At 42.5% G+C, this 22,750-nt stretch overlaps 1 protein-coding gene across 1 annotated transcript in view; it reads right to left on the bottom strand.

The window, feature by feature from the left end:
- Positions 1-1,035: 1,035 nt before the first annotated feature.
- LOC127597360 (neural-cadherin-like) overlaps positions 1,036-22,750 on the bottom strand; it is a 76,066-nt gene continuing 54,351 nt past the window's right edge. Inside the window, exons 28-32 of the mRNA XM_052060349.1 lie at positions 19,395-19,659; positions 18,646-18,829; positions 14,488-14,738; positions 9,327-9,481; positions 1,036-2,956 (exon numbers count right to left, since the gene is read on the bottom strand). Of these exons, the coding sequence (XP_051916309.1) occupies positions 2,393-2,956; positions 9,327-9,481; positions 14,488-14,738; positions 18,646-18,829; positions 19,395-19,659 (1,419 nt within the window). The 3' untranslated portion in view covers positions 1,036-2,392. The remainder of the gene's footprint in view (positions 2,957-9,326; positions 9,482-14,487; positions 14,739-18,645; positions 18,830-19,394; positions 19,660-22,750) is intronic.

The raw sequence follows: 22,750 nt of genomic DNA, 5'->3' as shown, positions 1-22,750 counted from the left end.
TTTGTTTTTTAACTTGGTAGCCAAAGTTAGAAAACATGACTTCAGTGTGTATTTTGTGGTTTCCTGATATGATAGGCATGCAGGGAATTGTTAGAAATAATTTTAAGTTGATCCTACATTGCCTTTTAGAGTTTATAAAAAATGATGTGCTATGTTTTAACAACCGGTTTTATTTTAAAACTTTAAACTTTTTTGTTTTTCATGTGGTCAGAGGTCAAGCATCCTTCTATTCCACAGCGTTTGCTCAAATCTCCCCAGTAACGCATGTTTAGTGTGGTTGCAACTGGTTATCAACAGGGGGCAGTATGCACTCAATAACAGCCGAGCAACAAGTGACTCAAACATGCGCATTAATAATTTTAATAGGAAGCAGATGTACTGCTTCATCATGTCTAATCTGATTTTACTTATGCACAGGAGATCCATTAATTCTGCAATATCTAAATGTAAAGCTTAAATACTTCAGGGAGTGTAAAATCATCCTCTTAGTTTCTCATATATGGTCGCATTAAGCACATGTGGGTGTCTACAAAGAGCACAAAGAGACATGCATGAACTCTTGTCCCTGTCAGGTTTGATGTCACTCACATTCAAATCGTATGCAGGCCACTTAAAGGTTCGGTACGTCTGTTGGGTATTCCAAGCTCCGGAATTTAGGCCACAAGGTTACAGTGGCTGGACATAATTCATTGTAAAATCAACAGTTTTTGTATTAAAGGTTCGGTACGTCCGTTGGGTATTCCAAGCTCCGGAATTTAGGCCACAAGGTTACAGTGGCTGGACATAATTCACTGTAAAATCAACAGTTTTTGTATTATTCAAAAAAAATTATATTGTCTTGTAGCTGGTAAACCGAAAACACAGTATTATTTGTGTTGATGCCATCCTCAGTTACTGCCAGCAATGAAGCAAGACAGATTAACTCGAGCGGATTATTCACATTCTGCATATGACAAGATTGTTGTCTTGTGCTTTCTGTCTGCTGAGCACTTTTGGGCTTCAAATCAGATGAAATCATGTCGACCAAACTCCAAATAATATCAAATCTACTCGTTTATTCAAAAAGGAATTGAAAAAGCAAATGAAGAAAATAATTTGTAATCACATGACTGGTTTCATGAGTCACTTGAATGGTCAACTTGCCACTTGCAGACTTTTATGTAAACAACTTTTATTACAAATACACTCAACAAAAACATCAACACTTTTCTTTTGACATCCCTTTCTCACGGATTCAAGACATCATCCATCTACCCATTATTGACAGCGCTTCTTTAGGGTGATGGGTGGGTTGGAGCCGATTCCAGCAGACCTTAGGTGAAAGGCAGGGTACACCCAGGACTGGTCACCAGTCAATCACAGGGCACTCAAAAAAACAACCGTTCGCATTTACATCGGCATCTATGTCAAGTCAAATCAAGTCAAGTCAACAGTATTTATAGAGCACTTTCAAACAGCCATCGCTGTATACAAAGTGCTGGAGCGATCTATGGGCAATTTCGAGTTTTCAATCAAGCTAACATGCAGATTTTTCAAACGTGGATGGAAGCCGGAGTGTCCGGAGAACATGCTCGACAAGAGATTCAAACACAGATCTTTCGAAACTTTTGATTTGGAGGCAGACGTGCTAAACACTCCCCACGATGCCGTGACACATTCACCTGGCAGATGAGTCAAGATTAGCGCCGACATGCTCTGGACTGGTTAATCGTGTTCATGAATTCCTTGTTAGTAAATTCCTTCCGTCCTCAACAAAAGCTTCAAACAGAGCATATTCAGTTGGCAGACAACCTGTCAGTGGATGCTATGACCACCACTTGCGTCATGCAGGACAACACAACTCTTACACACTCGTTTGTTCAGGTTATTGTGCTGACAGGCTCTCTGCCATTCTTCAACATTAAGCTTGGGCTTGAACAAAGTAGTTTTCTTAAACTGTGTTGCACATGTTGTTCAAGAATCACCTTCCTGAGGGGAAATTTTCTCTGGTGTGCCAAGCGAATCAACTATATTTATTTATTTTCAATTTGTTGTTGTTGTTCTACATTTAGGAACCAAGTAACAGAGACAAAAGCTTTCAACAAAATCTAAGATATTGCATGAGTTCCGTATTTTTTGTTGAGTATACTTTTGACACAAGCAGCTTCCAAAAGTACTAACTGTAGAGTTTGTACTGTACAGTGCAATGCCAAGTAAACAATACATCACATTAGTTCGTTCATTTGATATCCAAGAAGTTCACAGTTCAAAATTTCAGCAATCCAGTACATTTAGAATAGAATTGACTCAGAAATCATGGCGCCCGCAGCATCCAAATTCACCATCATCAGTTCCCTTTGGGATTCATCAGCAAATCCGGGATGTATTCACCTTCTTTAATTGTTCAAGTGTCTCATCCACTCTTTCCGCAGTACAGCTGTCCTCTGGTCTCCTTCACTTTATCTCTCTGGCTCTCCGAAGGCTTGGAGTCACCCCTAAGGTCACTGACCATTGCTTGGAGGGTTCTGAACTTGTCCATCCTGCTGCTCTGGGGGCCCTGATTTCTCATATCTGTACCCTGAGATGCACTAAGGGATCGCACCGCTGCCATGCCGCGCTCCTTCCCAGATGGACGACGGGGTGTGGTCCTGGTGCCGCGTTCCTCCGGGTCCTCCATGTCACTGATGACCTCGCACAGGTAGCGGGCCAGGTCCTGGCTGGAGAAGGAGAGGGCCTTCTTGGAGCGACGGAGTGTCAGAGGGGATGACAGGATCTCACTCTCTGAAGGCGGTACGGCCAGACGCAGAGCGATGATGGCGCTGCCGTTCAAGTTCCCGTTCGACAGCCCCTTCCTGCTGTCCAGGTGTGGGGGCTTATTCTCCGGCCAGGAGATGATGCCTTGCGGATAGCTGTAGCGAAGCGACTGTGCTGGGCTCGGATGGAGGGAACGCTGCAGCTCCACCATGTTGAAAGCATTCTGAAAGAAAAAAGAGCAGTGACTGAATTTAATCAACTAGCATCCTGTGGAATATTTTTAGGAACTTCAGAGCTAATAGAAACCAACAGTGCCACATGACACAAATCTAGCTCAGCTCATTCATGAAAACGAATGAAACTGCTCTAGACACAGCGATGAAGATTCAGCTGGAAGGAGGAGAAACTGGCAACAACAGCACCATTGATTAGACCATTAATTAATTATCTGATTGCAAAGAGGGGAAGCAGCTATTACCGCCACTCTTCAAAAAGTGGAATTAGCAGCCTTTTGTATAGCTCAATTTCAGCTAAGTGACTCACATGCCTGGCTTTTAGAGAGCTGATTGTAAATTTGGTAGTGATTGTATCTGAAAATGAATGATGCTGCTGGGGTATCATATTAATTGTATTTACACACACACACACACACAAACACACACAAAGATACATAACTACATGTATATAGTCTGTTTGTATTTTTTGTTGAGTATACTTCCATTTTGCATGTCTATTCAATAAGCCCGGGGCAAGACCTGCAAAAATGTGATGTCGGCCCTATATGGCTGGTTGGAGTGGAGTCAAATGTAAATCCATCAACGTTCGTCTCTGGGAACATGAAATGTACGCCCCAATATGGTGCAGTATCTTCAATGAAGAGCAGCTACTGCACATGTATTGTATAAAATTTAGTGAACGACTTGCTTCCTTTCCTCTGGGCAGAAAATGTCACAGATGAATAAAACAACTTTATTCATCATTATCTCTACATTTCTCTTATGTATTTAAAATTTGGTGAAAATATGTCTTGAAATACACTCGTTTATAATTTTAATTATTTGTCTTTATGTATATATATATATATATATATATATATATATATATACATTTATTTTTAGGTATTAACTAATCACATCATTTCAAATATTTACCAAAACAATCTAAAGGCTTAAATGTGTCACATAACACATTAGTGAATGGGGAGAAAAAAAATGAAAACCTAAGAATGTAATCTCTGTCCTTAATCCTTGTAGTTTCTTTCTTGAGTGATGGCACTGTATGCTATCCAAAAACAAATGACTCACTATAATACAGTATAAGAGTGGGTAAAATGTTCCACAGGAATTTACTCATGTATCATGTGACACTATGTGGCTGCATCTTTCATAGTAACAAATGTAGTATAACCATTTGGATCAGCTTTTTGGAAAATATTCTTCATTCAGAACAAGTCTATAAATAAAAAAGGGTATAGCGGGTAAATAGTGCAGCAAAAGTGAAATACAATCGAGAACAGGAAACAAATAGATATGGAGAAAACAACAACAACAAAAAGTCAAAATGTCTGCCAGATGTCAGCCCTGATGTCAAAATCCAGAGTGAAAACTCAATAAGTGTGTCTTCCTCCCACTGCTGCTCGGTGATTCTTTGCTTTCAAGTCCGTAAATGTTTACTAGAACTATAGTTACTTTCACTACATTCAGCTCCGTTCACATCAATGGTGTCTATTTATGTGTTCAAACCAGGAGAGAGTCCCTGCTCTTGAATTAATTCAACTTCTGAGATTATATATATATATATATATATATATATATTACACAGAACCCAGCTACCATAACAGTGGCAGACATACAGGAAAGAGTCTCAGATATGAAAAACTAACAGCACCAAGCATGGTCCACACCTACTGGCTAAAGAAACTCACAGCACTCCATGAGAGCCTAGCAGCACAAATGAACCAGCTGCTTAGGGATGGGACTCACCCAGGATGGCTAACTGAAGGGCGAACGATCCTGATCATGAAGGATTGTTCAAAGGGTGCAGTCCCATCCAACTATCGGCCAATAACCTGTCTCTCCACAACATGGAAGCTCATGTCAGGCATCATTGCGGCTAAGATAAGTGGCCACATGGATCAATACAAGAGCAAAACACAGAAGGGCATTGGTAGAGATACCAGAGGAGCCAAACATCAGCTCCTGGTTGACAGAACAGTCGCACAAGACTCCATGTCCCGACATAACAACCTGTGCACAGCCTGGATTGATAGAAGAAAGCCTATGACTCAATGCCACATTGTTAGAAGAATCTATGAGCTAAATAGTATCATGTTTAAAGTTTCATTTAATCTGGGCACATCTAAAAGTTTGGGTCCATATCAAGCACCCCCAAATGCCTACACACAAAGGCGCCGGTCATTTAGCCGGCGGGCTGTTAAAGTTCACACTAACACGTTAATACAGGTGGGCGACCACAGGGGAGAAGGCGAAACTTGGTCACAAAAGGGGAATGAATAATTCGGGAACAGCGGGTGAGCAACAAAAGACGAGGTGAGAACACCCGTCGCGCCCAGGCGACATCGGCCATCCGCAAAGTCTGCAACATGTTGATACACTGTAGACCAAACAGAAGAGGCGCCAATGTACTGGTGGTTCGAGGTTGAAAAACAGGTAACCAATCACTACTGAAGGGCCCGAACGGGGGTGCGCTATACAAATATTGGGGGCAGTGTTTTTCTTGTATTTTGCATATGTTACAATAAAATGTAGAATTCGCGGAGACGGGACTTGGAGTGTGATCGCGGAGCAACAACCGTCGTTCGCTCTCAGAGGTCCGCTTCCGCCGATATTGATGACAATTTTCCTGGGTGCCGAGTCGTTTCAACTTTGTCCGAGAAAATCCCTGACACACATACATGGATCACTGAATGCTTGGAATTGTATATGGTGAACAGGACCTTAAGAACCTCTGTTGCGAACTCGATGAGGATGTGGAAAACCACACTTGAAGCCAATGGCAAGCCACTTACCCAAGGGTCCATCAAATGTGGCATATACCAAGGTGATGCCCACTGCTGTTCTGCATAGGACTGAACCCCCTAATCCAAGTAATCACCAAGACAGGCTATGGATACCGCCTCAGAAATTGAGCTATGATCAGTCACCTCCTCTACATGGATAACATAAAGCTGTATGCTAAGAGAGAAAGGGACATAGACTCCCTGATCCACACAACCAGGATCTACAGCAGCGACATCGGGATGTCATTCAGGCTTGAGAAATGTAGTCGGATGGTGACTAAGAGAAGAAAGGTAGTCCGCACTGAAGGGGTCTCACTCCCTGAAGGAACAATAGCAGACATGGAGGACAGCTACAAGTACCTCGGTGTACCACAAGCCAATGACAACCTCGAACTGGCAAGAAGGAAAGCGGCTACGGCCATATACCTCCAGCGAGTGAGGCACGTCCTAAGAAGCCAGTTCAATGGCAAGAGTAAGATCCGGGCAATAAACAGCTATGCACTGCCAGTGATCAGATACCCTGCAGCAATAATAAGGTGGCCAAAGGTAGAGATTCAGACCACGGACGTTAAGACCCGAAAGTTCCTAACCATGCATGGAGGGTTCCATCCCAAATCCAGCATCCTGAGACTGTACACAAGCCGGGGACTAATGAATGTGAGAGCCACTGTCCAGGATGAAACATCCAAGCTCCATGAATACATCAAGGAGAAGGCTCCAACGGATGATGTACTCAGAGAATGTCTCAGACAATGGGGAACAGAAGATGAGGTGCTGGAAGAGGAACCATCATGGGAGGACAAGCCCCTACACAGGATGTACCACCGGACCATAACTGAAGTGGCTGATCTCAAGAAGTCCTTTCAGTGGCTAGAGAGGGCTGGCCTGAAGGACAGCTCAGAGGCACTCATCCTGGCTGCTCAGGAGCAGGCCCTGAGCACCAGAGCCATTGAGGTCCAGATATACCACACCAGACAAGACCCAAGGTGTTGGTTGTGCAAAGAGGCACCTGAGACGATCCAACACATAACTGCAGGGTGTAAGATGCTGGCAGGGAAAGCCCACATGGAACGCCATAACCAGGTGGCTGGCATAGTCTACCAAAACATCTGTGCGCAGTATGTACTGGAAACCCCAAGGTCAAAATGGGAAACACCTCCAAAGGTGGTGGAGAATGACAAAGCGAAAATCCTGTGGGACTTCCAGATCCAGACTGACAAGAAGGTAATGGTGAACCAACCAGATATTGTGATCATAGATAAAGGGCAGAGGAAAGCCGTTGTAGTGGATGTAGCGGTCCCAAGTGATGAAAACATCAGAAAGAAGGAACACGAGAAACTCGAGAAATACCAAGGGCTCAGAGAGGAACTGGAGAGAGCCTGGAAGGTAAAGGTGACAGTCGTTGGTGCATATGAATGTATCAGCATATCAAATTTATTTTCTTTATCCACTAAAGACACTGCACTGCTGTAAGTCAAATGCTCCACTTTTGTTTGAGGCCGTCAACTCTGCTTCACTTCCACTTTTGTTCAGGACCTCAACATAATTTTGCCTGGTGGGTTTCTGTAAATCAAAGGCAGCAAGGCTGCTCCCGATGGAGTGCAGCTCGGAAAAGAAATCAGACATCCTGCCACTCAACCGGTCTGAGTCAGAGCTGACAATGCAGGTATGCAGAATAGGCCATCGGCCTGTGGCAAAATCAGACTGAACATATCCAAAAGTATGCGACTTCTCTGCTGGATATCCTGGATTCATAACTGGATTTCATGCTGAACACTTATAGAGTTGAAGAACAGAGCTGATTTTCTTCTTATTGATAACAGGATGGACATAAGGAAAAAAAAACAATCCATGGACATTACTGTGATGAGAACAAGTGTATAACACAATAATTATTCCATTCCTAAAGTGCTGACACTTCTCAGCCCACTCAATGTTGTAGTCGGTAGTATTAACAGCCATGCAATGTTGGAATAGTATTGGAGCCAGAATGTCTCAACAATTGGAAAAACAAATCACATCCTTTCGTGCAACATATTCATTTTATGATCTTCAACAAAAGAGCTTTTACGTATTTACTTGTATTGTGGAACATGCATTCATATAATATATTCCAATACATGTCAACTTAAAATTAAAAACAAGATTGCAATTCGGGTGGGGAAGAAGTAGACTGGGGGTAAGTGGGTAAGTAAATTAAAAAATGTGGGTAAAAAGTCAAACTCAGAAAGGTAAGGCACAAAGTGGAGGGTAAAAAATACAAATAAATAAATGCAGGCAACAAATGCAAAGGGTGCAGGAGGCTAATTTCCAAAAATACACTTTTCCAACAGTCTCAGTGGTATCAGTTACTGTGAAGGTAATGACAGCTACCTTGTGGCATCACATGTAACTCGATTCAGACCTTTCTCTAATTCTTTCTCCTCTCCTTGCTTTTGAGGGGTTTTCTGAAGAGTGGATGTGAGCACCAGTCTGGATTGTTGGTGGACATGGGCTCCAATTCACTCGTGACCCTCAACAGTACCAGAAAATGGATGACTGGATGGTATTATGTAGTTACAAAAATAAGAAATGGGGTATTTAATATATACATGTTGCTACACAGTATAAATGCCTCGATCACAATCGCTTTATAATCAGAATAGGATGTCATTAATTTGGGACTGTGGAACCAACAATATGTTATTATTATTACAGACAAAGACAAACAACCATTCACACTCACAATCACACCGAGAGACAATTTAGCATGTTGCACTCACCTGCCACACATGTTTTTGGAATGTGGGAGAAAACCGGAGTCCCAGGAGAAAACCCACACAGGCACGGTGAGAACATGCAAACTTCACACAGGAATTGAACACTGTACCTCTCCAGTGCAAGGCCGATACATTCACCAGTCCCCCACCCTGTTGCCCCACCCATATTCATCTCCTTCTTCAGACCATGGAACCCATCGATATTGTACATAAATGCAATATAGAGCACACAGCTGTGCCACATACATCATTTGGAGCAATTCAGAATCCAAATCTATTTAATAAGTAATAAAAACATAACACATTTAAATAAAATACACCACAATCACCAGTGATGATGAGTATTAAATATACAGTATTAATGTGTGCAGATTGCTATAGATATTTGTATTTCCCATCAAAGTTACACATTTTACCCAACCAGAGATGGGAAATTGCCAACATGTTCTTGTGGCCCCATAAGGCAAATTTGAAATCAGATTGGTTCCCATTGCTAATCTACTTTAAATAATATTGACCAGGGCTACTGATTTTGATGGAACTGGGCAGATTAGATTGGCAACACATTGTGACAGAAATCTGATGCGACCAAACAGCCACATAAACCTACCAAAGCAGCGCAGCCAAGAAAAATGGTCCTCAAATAAGTCGGGTTGTAAATGTGGGTCAGTGCTTGTGATAGTGTTTAGTCAAGCAGACCAGGCCTTGCTGGCCATGTCTGCTCACCACTGAGTAGGCATATGTCAACATAGAAAACAAACTGCAATACATATACAGTACTTCAAAAAGTAATGGCGTTTTATAACGCCTGCTACCTGGTCCTGCTCGCCTCCGCCTTCCTCGTCGTAGTTGAGTACATTCTCCCGGATGTCCTCCCACTCGCCGTGGTGCGCCGACACGTGGTACACGCCCTCTTTCAGGCCCTTGTGTCTCCTCCAGCAGGAGTACAAAAAGAGGCCCAGCATCAACACTGAGGGGTGCCAGAGAGCAGGTTAGCTTTGGGTTGCCCGCCTCTCCCCTTATCCAGGAAGTATATGGAATATATGAAAGTGTAAATGAAATGTACACAATGAGTGGAATGTGGTGAATGACGCGACACAGAGTGGGGGAACAGCATGTGCTTCCTGCACAACGTGATAATTTTGAAAACGCAGACACTGCATGGCAACGTGGATGACATTTGCCAGGCTATAATTTGGCCAAAAAGATCCAGTGGTTCTTCTGATTGTACAGGTGGGACACAGTCACAGAGGCCCTTGCACCCTTTGACTTATACGTTCCCTGTCTTATCAAAGACAGCAGCTCTCTGGAGGCATCTTGACTGAATCTTTACCCTTCCCCTGCTTTAAGTCAAAACCTCACCGGCTCAACTGAGCACGCACCGTGGAATCTTGCCAGAGCCCAGCGCGGCAAAGTCCTGAAGCGTGCATATCAATCAAAGCAATTGTGTGCTGAATTATACAACATGGTGAAGTGACCTTTAAAGTCAATTAATCACACCCGTTTTCCCTTTCCGTTTGTTTCCTTTTTACAGTATAAATACATTTGAGTTGAGTTGAGTTACTCGTTAACACGAACACTTGTATATTTCCCCTATATTTTCTCTCTCTCTGTAGTTACGTTGGTTGCTTCCCTCACCTCGCCAATTCATTACTCATTAAGTAAGGCAGCACTCTTGTTTTTTTAGTACCGGTACTTCAGTGGCCTCTACCTGCCCTCGTTTTTTATTTAATCTCCCACGCTAGATGGGAGCCATTTCCAGCGTTCGAGGCGTTAGTGTAATTGGAAGTCGTCAGAGAAATACAGGATAATCACATTAGTTCAATGTACAGGCATTTGCTTCAAAAGAGAAGAATGCACCAGCAGCCCTCTGAGGCCATTTGGACAGGCAAATATTCATTATAAAGTCACCAGACAGAAACGCCTTTCCTAATTAAAATCTCCACCATTTAGTGCAACTTCACTTTCACACCTCTGTATTTGGGTGTTAGTTGTCTGAGCGGGCCAAAAATACCACAAATCCTGATGAGTGCCCCTGACACTTCAGCTATACTCCTCCACTGCTTAAAGGAGCTGATCATAAAATAACATCATATACTGTATTTCATGCGCAATGCGGAGGTGCTTGTAGTGTAACCTTTGGACAATTTTCGTCATGAGTTTATGCTTGCATCCACCGCCTTCTCCGAGGTGAGATGTGCAAGAGTTGTGTGGCGTGATCAATAATCACTCGGGGTGGACACAAACAACACAGACATCCATCCATCTGTAATGCTGCTGCCTCGTTGGCCTTCTCAGGGCTAGCGCGGCCCGTGTTGACTTGTGCATTATGGATGAGTTGGCAAAAACAACCACAACGTCTTGATCAAAACACTTGACCCTGTTGGCTGGAACTGCAGCTCTGAGGTTAATTAGGAGTAGAGAGTACCGAGACAGCATGAAATTTGAGAGGATATATAAGGGATGGAAGAAAACTGATAAGGCAACAGAAGGAAATGAGACAGGTGAGAGATGGGCAAGAGTTGAAAAAAAACATCACTTAGTTTCAGGGGATAAAGCCGACACTTTACATGAGCCATAGCCCAAAAGAGAGAAGCTAATTTGTCCCACTCTTCGCTCACAAATGGGCAGATTTGACGGCGGGCTAATGAGGCTTGGCTATTCAGACATAAGCCTGACTCAGTCAATACACGCCAAAGTCACACCCCAGTCCATCTGTGATGCCTTATGTAAAATTTAATAATGGATGATCATTTGAACTTTTAATGCTCACTGAGGCAGAGCAGGAGTCCCCCTTTAATTTAGCACCAAGTGAGTAGAGTGTGTACTGGATGTGAGCGCTTATGTACAGCTGCGTTTCCTGCACTGACAAAGCTGGTCATTAAATAGGTCCATATCGTACAACGGGACGATCATTATCCATTTTATTCCCCCCCCCCCTCCATCAGGACCTTTCATCACATAAAAAAGCTTTATCCTTTAATTGTCGGACTGTATTTATTCAACTTACTTTATTAAAAGGTGTGGAAATTTAATAAGTCAAAAAAGACTGTTCTTTTTTTTTGAAATAATATTATGCACTAGTTAGCATTACCTGCTCATACCAACGACTTCTCTGCCACTGTGTCAGCCTACGTTAATTGGACAGCACTTTTTTTGAACGAGCTTGTGCAGGTAGATTTTAATTTGAAACCATTATCATATGTTGAGGTCTGTTCGATACATTTCACTTTCCAGTGCGGCAGTAAGAGTCGCAACATAGGCCACATGGCGTGCAGGAGAGTCTGTTATGGAGGCAGGGGCCATGCACAGAGGAGGCCAAGCATTTCATAAGTCTGTCTCTGACACTAAGACTCATAAACAACATGGAGGGCCTACAGAGAGGAGTGAGAGCAACAGCATTCAAGGCACTCACACACGTTTACCCTTCTACTTTTATGAGGACCAGACATTGCCCCATGGACCTCTGGAATTAACGTAAGCATGACGAAAAGTGTTAGTTTGTGTTTTTAAGTGCGCTGCGTGCTACTGGGGCATCAGCACATACATATTTAAAAAGGCAACAGCAGTTGCAACATGCGGTTGCTTATATAAAGTCAACCTTCCAAGATCTTCCACAAGTTACGAGGCCATCCAGCATCACTTTTATTAGATTGTTTCCACTGGTGGTAGGACTCCACACCTTTGCTGGCTCACTGCTAGAGGGGACTACATCAGTCACTTGACGTGTAGTAATTTACCACAATACAAATACAGTGAAACTCCTCTACAACGTTACCTACATGGGCGAAAATACGCCTTAGTGTGAATAAAAATCATGCATTAACACCATTCCCACTTTCCTGCCCCCCATACAACGAAAAAAAAAACCCTGTTGCGTTATATGAAATATTTTTTCTTTGCTCTTGCCTGTCACAAGATTCACTACAACGAAGTATAATCCAACAGTAACCTCTACTGCTTAGTTCGGAAATGGCAACAACCACCACCACACTGGTTTACACATGCGCAGTAGTCCATGAAGTATTTGTTATTGTTCGTTTCAGACGCAGCAAGAACGTTGCATTGACAAAATGGCTACGAAACACACTTTTGGAAGTCAAGCAGCTAAGACAAGAAGAGAGGGTAAAGGTGATCAAAATGAAAGACGGAGGAAGCAAAACAAAATACATTATCCAAGAAATTGATGGAAGTGGAAGTGAATGCTGATCGTAAATTTCGCAATTTCTTTCGCTATTTTTCTTTCGCTATTTTTCTTTCTATACTGACTATATGAAGTGTCAAATAAGTATATGCTCATACTTATACACTATTGGAATACAAATAAAAAGTACACATACGTTGGTGTGTGTGTGTGTACATCTGAGATCAAATTTGCGACAGTGAAAAACCCCTTGTTGTGAAAAAAGTCTTTCTACAAACATGATTTGGTTGTAGAGGAGTTTCACTGTAATAACAATCTGGAGTTGATGGCATTAGTAAGGAAAATAATGCTCTCATTTGCAAGCAAAATAAAAAAAAAACGCAAATGTATTTCAACAACATTGTTTCGACTGAAATAGCTGTACAGTTGCATGTGGACTGTATTAGAAATATTAAAGTCAAGCTCCTCAGCCACTCCAAAATCATAATGCTCTCAATTCCATAACAGTGTCATCCCATGTTTGGCCTGGTCTGACTTGAATGAAAATAAAAAGGACAAACCCCCCGCAAAATAGCAAGGTAAAACTCGCGAAGCCTTCGAGTATCAAGGGAACACTGTGTATGTACAATATATATTCATAGATTTGTCAATCAATTATCTTTTTTTCAGGGTTTTGTTAAACAATAAAAGGGATGAACAACAGATTTTCTTTTCATATAAATCACTCCTTTTATTGAATAAATTATCATTGTGCATCGGCCGCGAGTTAAATTGCCTCCGATTTTGTTGTGCGAAGTTGAATATGCTCCACTTCAACATGGTTCCATATGTGTAAAAAAAAAACTACATCACCCAAGCACTTAATTCCGGTGTTTCACGACAACGTGTTAGCATAGCAATTAGCACGGCTTCTCTGTCTCCCATTAATTACAACTCAGGGATGTGCTGTGGCGAAAATTCGACTCGACCACCTACAGCCGTTGCATCGGTGAAGTAAACGTGTTGTGGAAAGATTGAGCCCAATGAAAGGTTTTGGGGGAGTCTCTGGGCCCTGGAAAATGAAGTGAAACTGCAAATATACAGTATATATCAACATATTTACACTGTATACCTGTAACACATCCATCGGACACACAGTACTTAGAAGGAAAGACAAAAACATTCCAGGAGAAGTGAATGAGGCATGACTTGGCTATTAAATGATTTGGACAGATGAAAGGTTAGGCTGAGAGTGAAAATGATTTTTGAATCCACAGTTTAACATTGTAAGCGACAGGGGACACAACAGAGAGGAATAATATTGAGAAAAAAAAAACAAATAAACTTGCTGATTCTCAAGAGATATTATGGACTTTCCTGTCATTCACAAATCACGATATGCAATGGGTCCCCTTGATGATTCTCTTGCAATGCTGATATGTTTTTAACCTTTCTCCTAATCTATAATAGAAGCCCCTTAATTCGTCCCAAGAGTGCAAATTCTGCTGTTTGTATGTGAACAAACAGTTATGACACATTCACGCACATACACATAGACACACAGACACACAGACACACACACACACACACACACGCACACACACACACACACACGCACACACACACACACACACACACACACACACACACACACACACACACACACACACAGGGATGACAAATTAAAACAATACATATTTTGGATAGCAGCGTTACGTTAACAAAGAAAGCCACAAACCCAAATGATTACCGGTAATAAGAATGAAAAGGCATACAAAAGTATGTCAATATGACATAATACAAGAAAATGGAAAGTCACCACAAATGGAAGAGCACATAGTCAACATAGCTACCTAGAAAGGCCATCACACAGATGCTGATGGCAAACATGGAGCTCAGGCTCAGGCTATTGCCGTCTTCATTATGGAACATGCCGAGCGTCACCTCGCAGTGCCGTCCGCGGTATCCTTCGTTGCATCGGCAAGTGTAACGTGAGGGGGAATGAGCCACGCAAGTGCCATAGCGACACGGACGGCTGGCGCAAAGTGTATAGACGCACGCTTTGCCTGAAGAGCTCTCCTTAGTGATGTGACCTGGAGGGCACCTGTTTCGAAAGGAAATGAAAAATGAGATGAAAGGCTCAATTATACATACATGATCATTTTGTAAAAACCATACTGGAAATGCACTCTTGATTGTAAATACTGCCCATTGTATTTTATGTATGCGTAACATGAACTTTATGTACATACGTATGCAGTAGGTGTGTACCTCTAATTTGAGTAAGAACAACCAGTAGGAGACAGAAGCTGTAACTGGCAAGGTGTCAATCATTTGTTGTGCACTGACAGCCAAATTCATAACCAGACACCTGCACACTGACGTAGACTCATGCTGAACTATTAGATTGGACATTTGGGAGCTTTCTTAAAATTATGGTGGAATATCCAAGGTGGTGTCCGTCCCTCATTCAGCTCCGGTCCTCTACCAGAAGCCAGGAAGCTTGAGGGTTCTGCGCAGTATCCTTGCTGTTCCCACCACTGCACATTTCTGGACTGAGATGTCCGATGTTGTTCCCGGGATCTGTTGCAACCACTCATCTAGTTTGGGGGTCACTGCCCTGAGTGCTCCGACCACCACAGGCACGACTGTCACCTTTACCTTCCAGGCTCTCTCCAGCTTCTCTCTGAGTCCTTGGTATTTCTCGAGTTTCGCGTGTTCGTTTTTTCTGATGTTTCCATCACTTGGGACGGACACATCCACTACAACGGCTTTCCTCTGCCCTTTATCTATGATCACGATATCTGGTTGGTTCGCCATTACCATCTTGTCAGTCTGGATCTGGAAGTCCCACAGGATCTTCGCTCTCCTATATATATATATATATATATATATATATAAAGAGAGCGAGATACATCCATTTTCTGATCCGCTTTATTCTCACAAGGGTTGCAGAGGATGCTGGAGCCTATCCCAGCTGTCTTCGGGCAGTAGGCAGAGGGCACCCTGAACCGGTTGCCAGCCAATCACAGGGCACACAGAGACGTACAACCACCTACGCTCACACTCACACCTAGGGACAATTTAGAGTGTTCAATCAGCCTGCCAAGCATATTTTGGGAATGTGGGAGGAAACCGGAGTACCCAGAAAAAAAACCACGCAGGCACGGAGAGAACATGCAAGCTCCACACAGAAAGGCCGGAGCCGGGATGAGACTTAAGGCAGCCGAGCATTCAGAAGCGATGCGGTGAATGTGACTTTTTGGTATTGCCTTTCACCCTGCTAAAACTCCTATCATTTTATATCACATATAGTCTGTTCCTTTTCTTTGTTCTTATGCCTAACATCCTCGAAAAAGATTGGACATACACAATGAATGGGTTGGTCGATGACGCACTGCGACCTGCTAAGTGCAGTGTGAAAAGGCCTTTTTCTGGGTGGATGGACGCACATACGCACACAAACTGTATGTGTCTCTACAACGAACCCCTGAAAGTGACTCACCGAAGGCCTGGGGTTTGATAGAACCCAGGTTAAGAACCACAGATGTTGTGTTACAGTATTACTTCATTACAAATAAGTAATCGGAGGGGGGGGGGCTGAGTAGAGAAGCGAGTCTGCTTCAATTTTGTCTTTTTCAAGGTGAATCAGCTTAGTGGTGGGGCAGCATTCTTGCATCCTTCTTGGTTTGAAGTTAAGAAGAATAAACCAACTACAATAATTTTTAGGTCAAGGGCATTCTCCGGTCTTTCATACTCTCAGACTAAAGAAAGCTGGCAGTTTAGGAGTTTAATGACTGTGTGCCGTGTTTTTGTGTCATAATTCTGTGGATAAACATGATGAAAACGTTGAATTATTTGCATTTGCTAACTGCGCAGTGGGAGCGTCGATGTACAACCATAGAGAGGTCATTTTTCTAGAAGATGAGATGAGATAGAAGGCCATCATCAAGCAAGAAAAGCAAAAGAAACCTTGCACACACACAAACAATTCCACAATTTAAACAGAAGAAATGAATCCCCAAGATCAACAACAAATAAAGTGCATGATTGCATATTTTTCTCCTTGGTGAGTAAAACATCGGGTCAGTTCAAGAACACGCTTAGAGAGGAAGATATATCATTGTCAAAGTCAGTAATCGAGCGACGCCTTCATGAATGTAAACACTGAAGGTTTACAACAAGGTGCAAACGACTATTAAGTCTCAAGAACAGAGAGGAAAGATTAGAACTTAATAGAAAACATCTTTAAAAAAAGCTCTGGCTCAACATTGAAGGGTATTGGGCTACTCTATCATCTGCTTCTGCTAAATGCTGCTAAACTGATAGAATGGCCTAAGTGAATACAGACCGATAATGATCCAAAACACGCAGACGGGGAGATTCTCTGGGAAAATAAAAATTAAAGACAAACCAGAAGGCAGAGAAGGTCTGAGGAAGAACAAGCAGTAAACTTCGTTTTGATTGGTAATTTGCCAAATTGGTATTGATCAAATGAAATCAGAAGATGGCGTCAGAACAGTCTTTCAAATCCATTGTGTTGAAACCTCTGGCAAAAGGGAAACAATTCATAAATGTTTTTTGGACGTTCAATGACATTCAAAGATATGCCACTGAAAGCGAGTCAATTGTTCACTGTCTAGAAAAAAAAGGTGAAAAGAGGCAGACAGGATCAGATTGGCTTCTCAGTAGTCATACAAAACTGCTGAATATTTTTCACTTTTGCATCTGCATCCCAAGGCTGTGCTGTAGGCACAGAAATTTGTACATTTGAACATTCAGTCTTTTTTGCTGACTTTCAACGTGCTTCCAATACAGTGAGAAATGCTGCTTAGTTCTTTGTCTAAGGTAGACATCTATCATGAACGGAGGTGGGCATTTTGTCACTACTGACGGAAAGTCCATCAGGCCATCAATGACAGATGCCCGTTTTGTTGACAACTGACAGAGACACACCCTCTAATATTTTTATGTACAGAATGTGTATATATTTGCATATAAAACCGCATGGTTGTGTTTAAATCTTGGTGAAATTATTGAGAATCTATGAAGGACTGACTGACAGATAAAAAAATTACCAAAGGGAGCCATGACAGAAGCACAGTTCAAATGGCGATGATGGAGTGCCGGACTGACGATAAAAGATTTGGCCTATTTGAAATAATTTATTATAATTTATGTGCACAAGAGATAGCGAGAGTGAAAGAAGCGTGGAAATTACACGGCACCTTTTGAGTTGTGGTTGAGGTTGGATACCTGGTCCAACAATTAGTAGCAATTTTCATTTTGTCAACAGCAGGACTGATGCAAAAGCAAGCGGACGTCTGGTCCTGCATTGTTGTTCATGATCGGTGCACCACCTATGTTGCATTCAAATCGGTCGTTCACCAATTCTGCTCTCAGACAGTCAGATAAATAATACAAAGAAGTATACAACAGTGGGTGGCCCGGTAGTCCAGTGGTTAGCACGTCGGCTTCACAGTGCAGAGGTACCGGGTTCAATTCCAGCTCCGGCCTCCCTGCGTGGAGTTTGCATGTTCTCCCCGGGCCTGCGTGGGTTTTCTCCGGGTGCTCCGGTTTCCTCCCACATTCCAAAAACATGCATGGCAGGCTGATTGAACACTCTAAATTGTCCCTAGGTGTGAGTGTGAGGGTGGATGGTTGTTCGTCTCTGTGTGCCCTGCGATTGGCTTGCAACCAATTCAGGGTGTCCCCCGCCTGCTGCCCGAAGACAGCTGGGATAGGCTCCGGCATCCCCCGTGACCCTAGTGAGGATCAAGCGGCTCGGAAGATGAATGAATGAATGAATGAGTATACAACAGTTGACTGCCATGGCAGAGTGCTGTTGTTTAGAAATGGTATGTGTTTAGAAATGGTATGGGCTGTGCTCTGTACATCCATCGTGTGTGTATTGCCGGTTACAAACACGGTCGCGTGTGAGCCATACTAGAATAAAGCACAACATGCCGGTAACTTCAAGGGCTGCGTATTATTCTTCAAATTCACCGTACCTGCACTCATGTTGCCGCCAGAGGTCTACACAGACGAGGGGAGGGGTGCAGGGTTGTTTCCTGCAGGCTTCTGAAGAGCAGCCAAGGGATACGCCCTGAGAAGAGACCACCTGAAGCCACTCTGAAGGCTGCTTCCTGTCGAGGGAAATGGATCGACCACTTAATCTCAGGTCTCGCATGCAGCCTGGAAAGGAGGAGAAACAAGTGCCACAAATATCCAATAAGACAACGTATCTCAGCAAAATCCCTTATACACACAAGCTTAATCCTTTGCAGGGGGTAAACTTTAATACACAACAAATATTCCCAGACTAAAATTGAGTCAATGACACATCTGCAGACCAAGGAGTACCCTTGTGTACACAAACACACTAACAGCCCTGAGGTTAAACTGTTTTTGGACGACATTATCTGTACTGCATTTTTTTTCTTTTCAATCTTTGGGCAAATGAGTTCTATCGCATCATCTAAATAGAGAGTCACTTTTGGTTGTCAGCCTAAAACAAAAAGATGCTTCTCAGCCATATCTTGAGGATGCATCAAGAGTGGTAACAGCATTTCAAAATGAACAAGTCCCTCAATGTAATTGATGGTCAACTCCTCCAGGTACTCTGTTATGGTTAGTCTCTACAAATTAACCTGCTAACTGAAGGATTGATTAGCCTCAGTAATGCTATTTAGCCAATAATTCATTGAAATACCTTTTTGAACTTTGAACTCTTCCTATTAGCCTATTAGCATGCACCTACCAAGGAAGCTTCTGTTGTGTCCCGATGGGAAAGAGTTTCCAAGGATCACAACAGAGGGGTCAATAATGATCTCCTGACTCCGCCCAGGAGAAGCAATTATCTCTCGACGCCCACCGCCCCCATCCAGGCGCAGGGTGAACTCTCGGCCATAGCGATCCAACTCCAACTTGTGCCAGTCGCCGTCATCCAGGTGATGGAACGGTAGCGTCACGTTATAGTCTCCATCTCCAAGATTGTAGAAAACGGCCAGCAATCCCTGAACAACCTGAGATATTCAATTGCATGGTAAACATCAGATTTTGTGTGCGGATAGGCTCCAGATTAAAACAGTAATACTGCGATGGATTTGTGATGCTTTGGACTGATCCATATGTTTGTGTGAGTCAAACTATAAAAATAGGTTACACAAATTCTCCGCTGATGTGGACAGGCAAACACAGAACTTTATCATGACACCATTATATGATATAGGGCAGCAGAACAGAGAGAAGCAAAGGTTAGGTCAAGGAATTAAAAAAAAAAAAAAACTGAACTTTCCAGCACAATGGTATTCAAACTTTCAGTTTGTTGGTGCATGGCAGATGCAGGAGTCGTCCCAAAGGGAAGATATACAAAAGCCAACAATTATCTTCATCAGTTAAGGCTGAATGAACCCAATGGACTGAACCAATGAGGGGCTCCAATAACTGCAGCTCCTACATGTCGAAATCTTAATTGGAAACAGAGGGGCAAGATAATTCACATTCAGCCCAGCCTGCGTTAACTATTGCTCACTCAGCAAGACATCTCAAATAACCCACAAGAGACATATGAGCACATACAAACACACAAACATACTTAAAAGTTACTCAAAAATCCATAATAAATACATGAATGTGAAAACAAATTGTTTCAAATTATTAAATATATATTAAAATGAATACACGAACAAATAATAAATCAGCAAGGACAAAGAACTGTCAATTCACAGAGTACACATTGATTTCGACACATTATTAACACATCTATCTATCTATCTATCTATCTATCTATCTATCTATCTATCTATCTATCTATCTATCTATCTATCTATCTATCTATCTATCTATCTATCTATCTATCTATCTATCTATCTATCTATCCATCCATCCATCCATCCATCCATCCATCCATCCATCCATCCATCCATCCATCCATCCATCCATCCATCCATCCATCCATCCATCCATCCATCCATCCGTCTACTGTATATATACAGTATATTACACAAGAAAACTGCATAGTGAAAAAGTGATCACGCCTACGACCCTTGTGCTGATCAGCGAACTAGAAAATGGATGGAAATATTTTAATACATTGCTCTACCATATAATTTGTGTAGGGGTACACTTTATCTATATAATTGACGAGGAGCACAATGTATCCTGCTGTTGTCATACAGTATGTTTGGCTCTTTTTCTCTTGATGGGTATGCTATGGCAACATAATTGCCAAGGAGGACATTGTTTTCTGCTGTTTTCATCAGGCTTTGTGAAGCGAGACAATTAAACGCAACCAATACCAGAAATCCCGCTGTGCGTAATCAATATTCTTCAACACAATGCGGTCGGACACCACGGGTTACACTAAGATGTGTCATAATTCATATCCATGAGAGAAAGAGGAGTGAATATAATGTGTATTTTCTCCATGACGATAATCGTATGTGAATGAATGAACTCAGCTCATGCATAAAGGAACTTCTTCATCTCTTCATTTTTGGCACAGGAACACATCCGATTCTCATCTGTTTGACTCAACACCACCACAAGGGATTTTAAATTGTGAGATTGAAAAGACCGAACAACACAGATGAACTGAATTGAAATTGTCGACCTCAAGAGTTTGAATGGCTTTCATAAGTTCTACCCACAAAAATAAAAAAAAAAATATGTGTATATATATTCATTCATTCATTCATTCATCTTCCGAGCCGCTTGATCCTCACTAGGGTCGCGGGGGGTGCTGGAGCCTATCCCAGCTGTCTTCGGGCAGTAGGCGGGGGACACCCTGAATCGGTTGCCAGCCAATCGCAGGGCACAAAGAAACGAACAACCATTCACACTCACACTCACACCTAGGGACAATATAGAGTGCTCAATCAGCCTGCCACGCATGTTTTTGGAATGTGGGAGGAAACCGGAGCACCCGGAGAAAACTCACGCAGGCCCGGGGAGAACATGCAAACTCCACACAGGGAGGCCGGAGCTGGAATCGAACCCGGTACCTCTGCACTGTGAAGCCGACGTGCTAACCACTGGACTACCGGGCCGCCCGTATATATATATTACACTGTATATCGTATATATTATGTATCATTTAAATTAAAAAAAAGTAACCACTATAATCCTTAGTCAGGCACAACAGACACATGCACTCATGTGCTGCTGACCTCTGTCAATCTTTGGCAGAAAACAATTATTATATCTTGGATCTATTTCTTAAAGACAAGCGAAGATGAAAGGGCTCCCTCGTGCTGCTGTAGACACATATCAAATCTTTTACAGAAGCACACCTCTTCTTTCTACGTCACTAAGGGAGAGCTACAAGGGAAAGAGGACAACGATATTTTCCTTATGTCGCATACAGTCCCAAAGAAGAACACGGCATGAGACCAGAACATTAAACAGCACCCAGACAAGATGTTTTCCAAGGTGGGGTAGTTTTACAATTCAACCTCAGTAAAACAGGCTCCGTGCATACAGCTGACCTGAGATTTTATAAAAAGTGACAGTCCAAACACCATCTAACAGCCATTGCTGTTTGCACTCGACCTGCCATGAAATGAAATGAAAGCCATGAATAATAACCCCTCCGAACCCCCCCCCCCCACCCCCCAAAAAAAACGTTAATGTTCATATTCTGTCTGTCAGCATTGCATCATCACTGAGAGCAAAGTGTAAACTGACTGCATTTTTGTGGTGCATTCCTAGGTTTCCGAAGCAATTTTGTAAAACCATTATTTCCCCTTTGCCACTCGTGACTGGTGTTCGTAGTCCACTCCTTGGAGCCATTTTAGGCAGACAACGCACTCCAAGGGAGTTTTGGCAGAGTGTCAGGCGACGTGAACTTGAAGTGAGCAGTGTAAAAACCTTCAATTGCACTGCTAGAGATGTGACTTTCAATCAAGTGCACTCTGTCTTCCAGTTACAGTGCACATGCTTTCTCTTGGAAGCCAATGAGAGGCGTCTTTTTTTTTAAATCTAGAAGCCACCATCTGCAGACCTACTATCAGAATTTACAGAGAAATGCATATGTGAATCAGCAGTCCTCTCAGTAGCCAACAATATATCAGCAACCCCAGTATTACCCACTTTCAACCTGACAAGCAATCACTG

This window comes from Hippocampus zosterae, chromosome 3 (assembly GCF_025434085.1).
Source record: "Hippocampus zosterae strain Florida chromosome 3, ASM2543408v3, whole genome shotgun sequence".
NCBI classification, from domain to species: Eukaryota; Metazoa; Chordata; class Actinopteri; order Syngnathiformes; family Syngnathidae; genus Hippocampus; species Hippocampus zosterae.
Note: the sequence above shows the minus strand (reverse complement) of the source record. Positions and strands in the feature narration are given on the sequence as shown.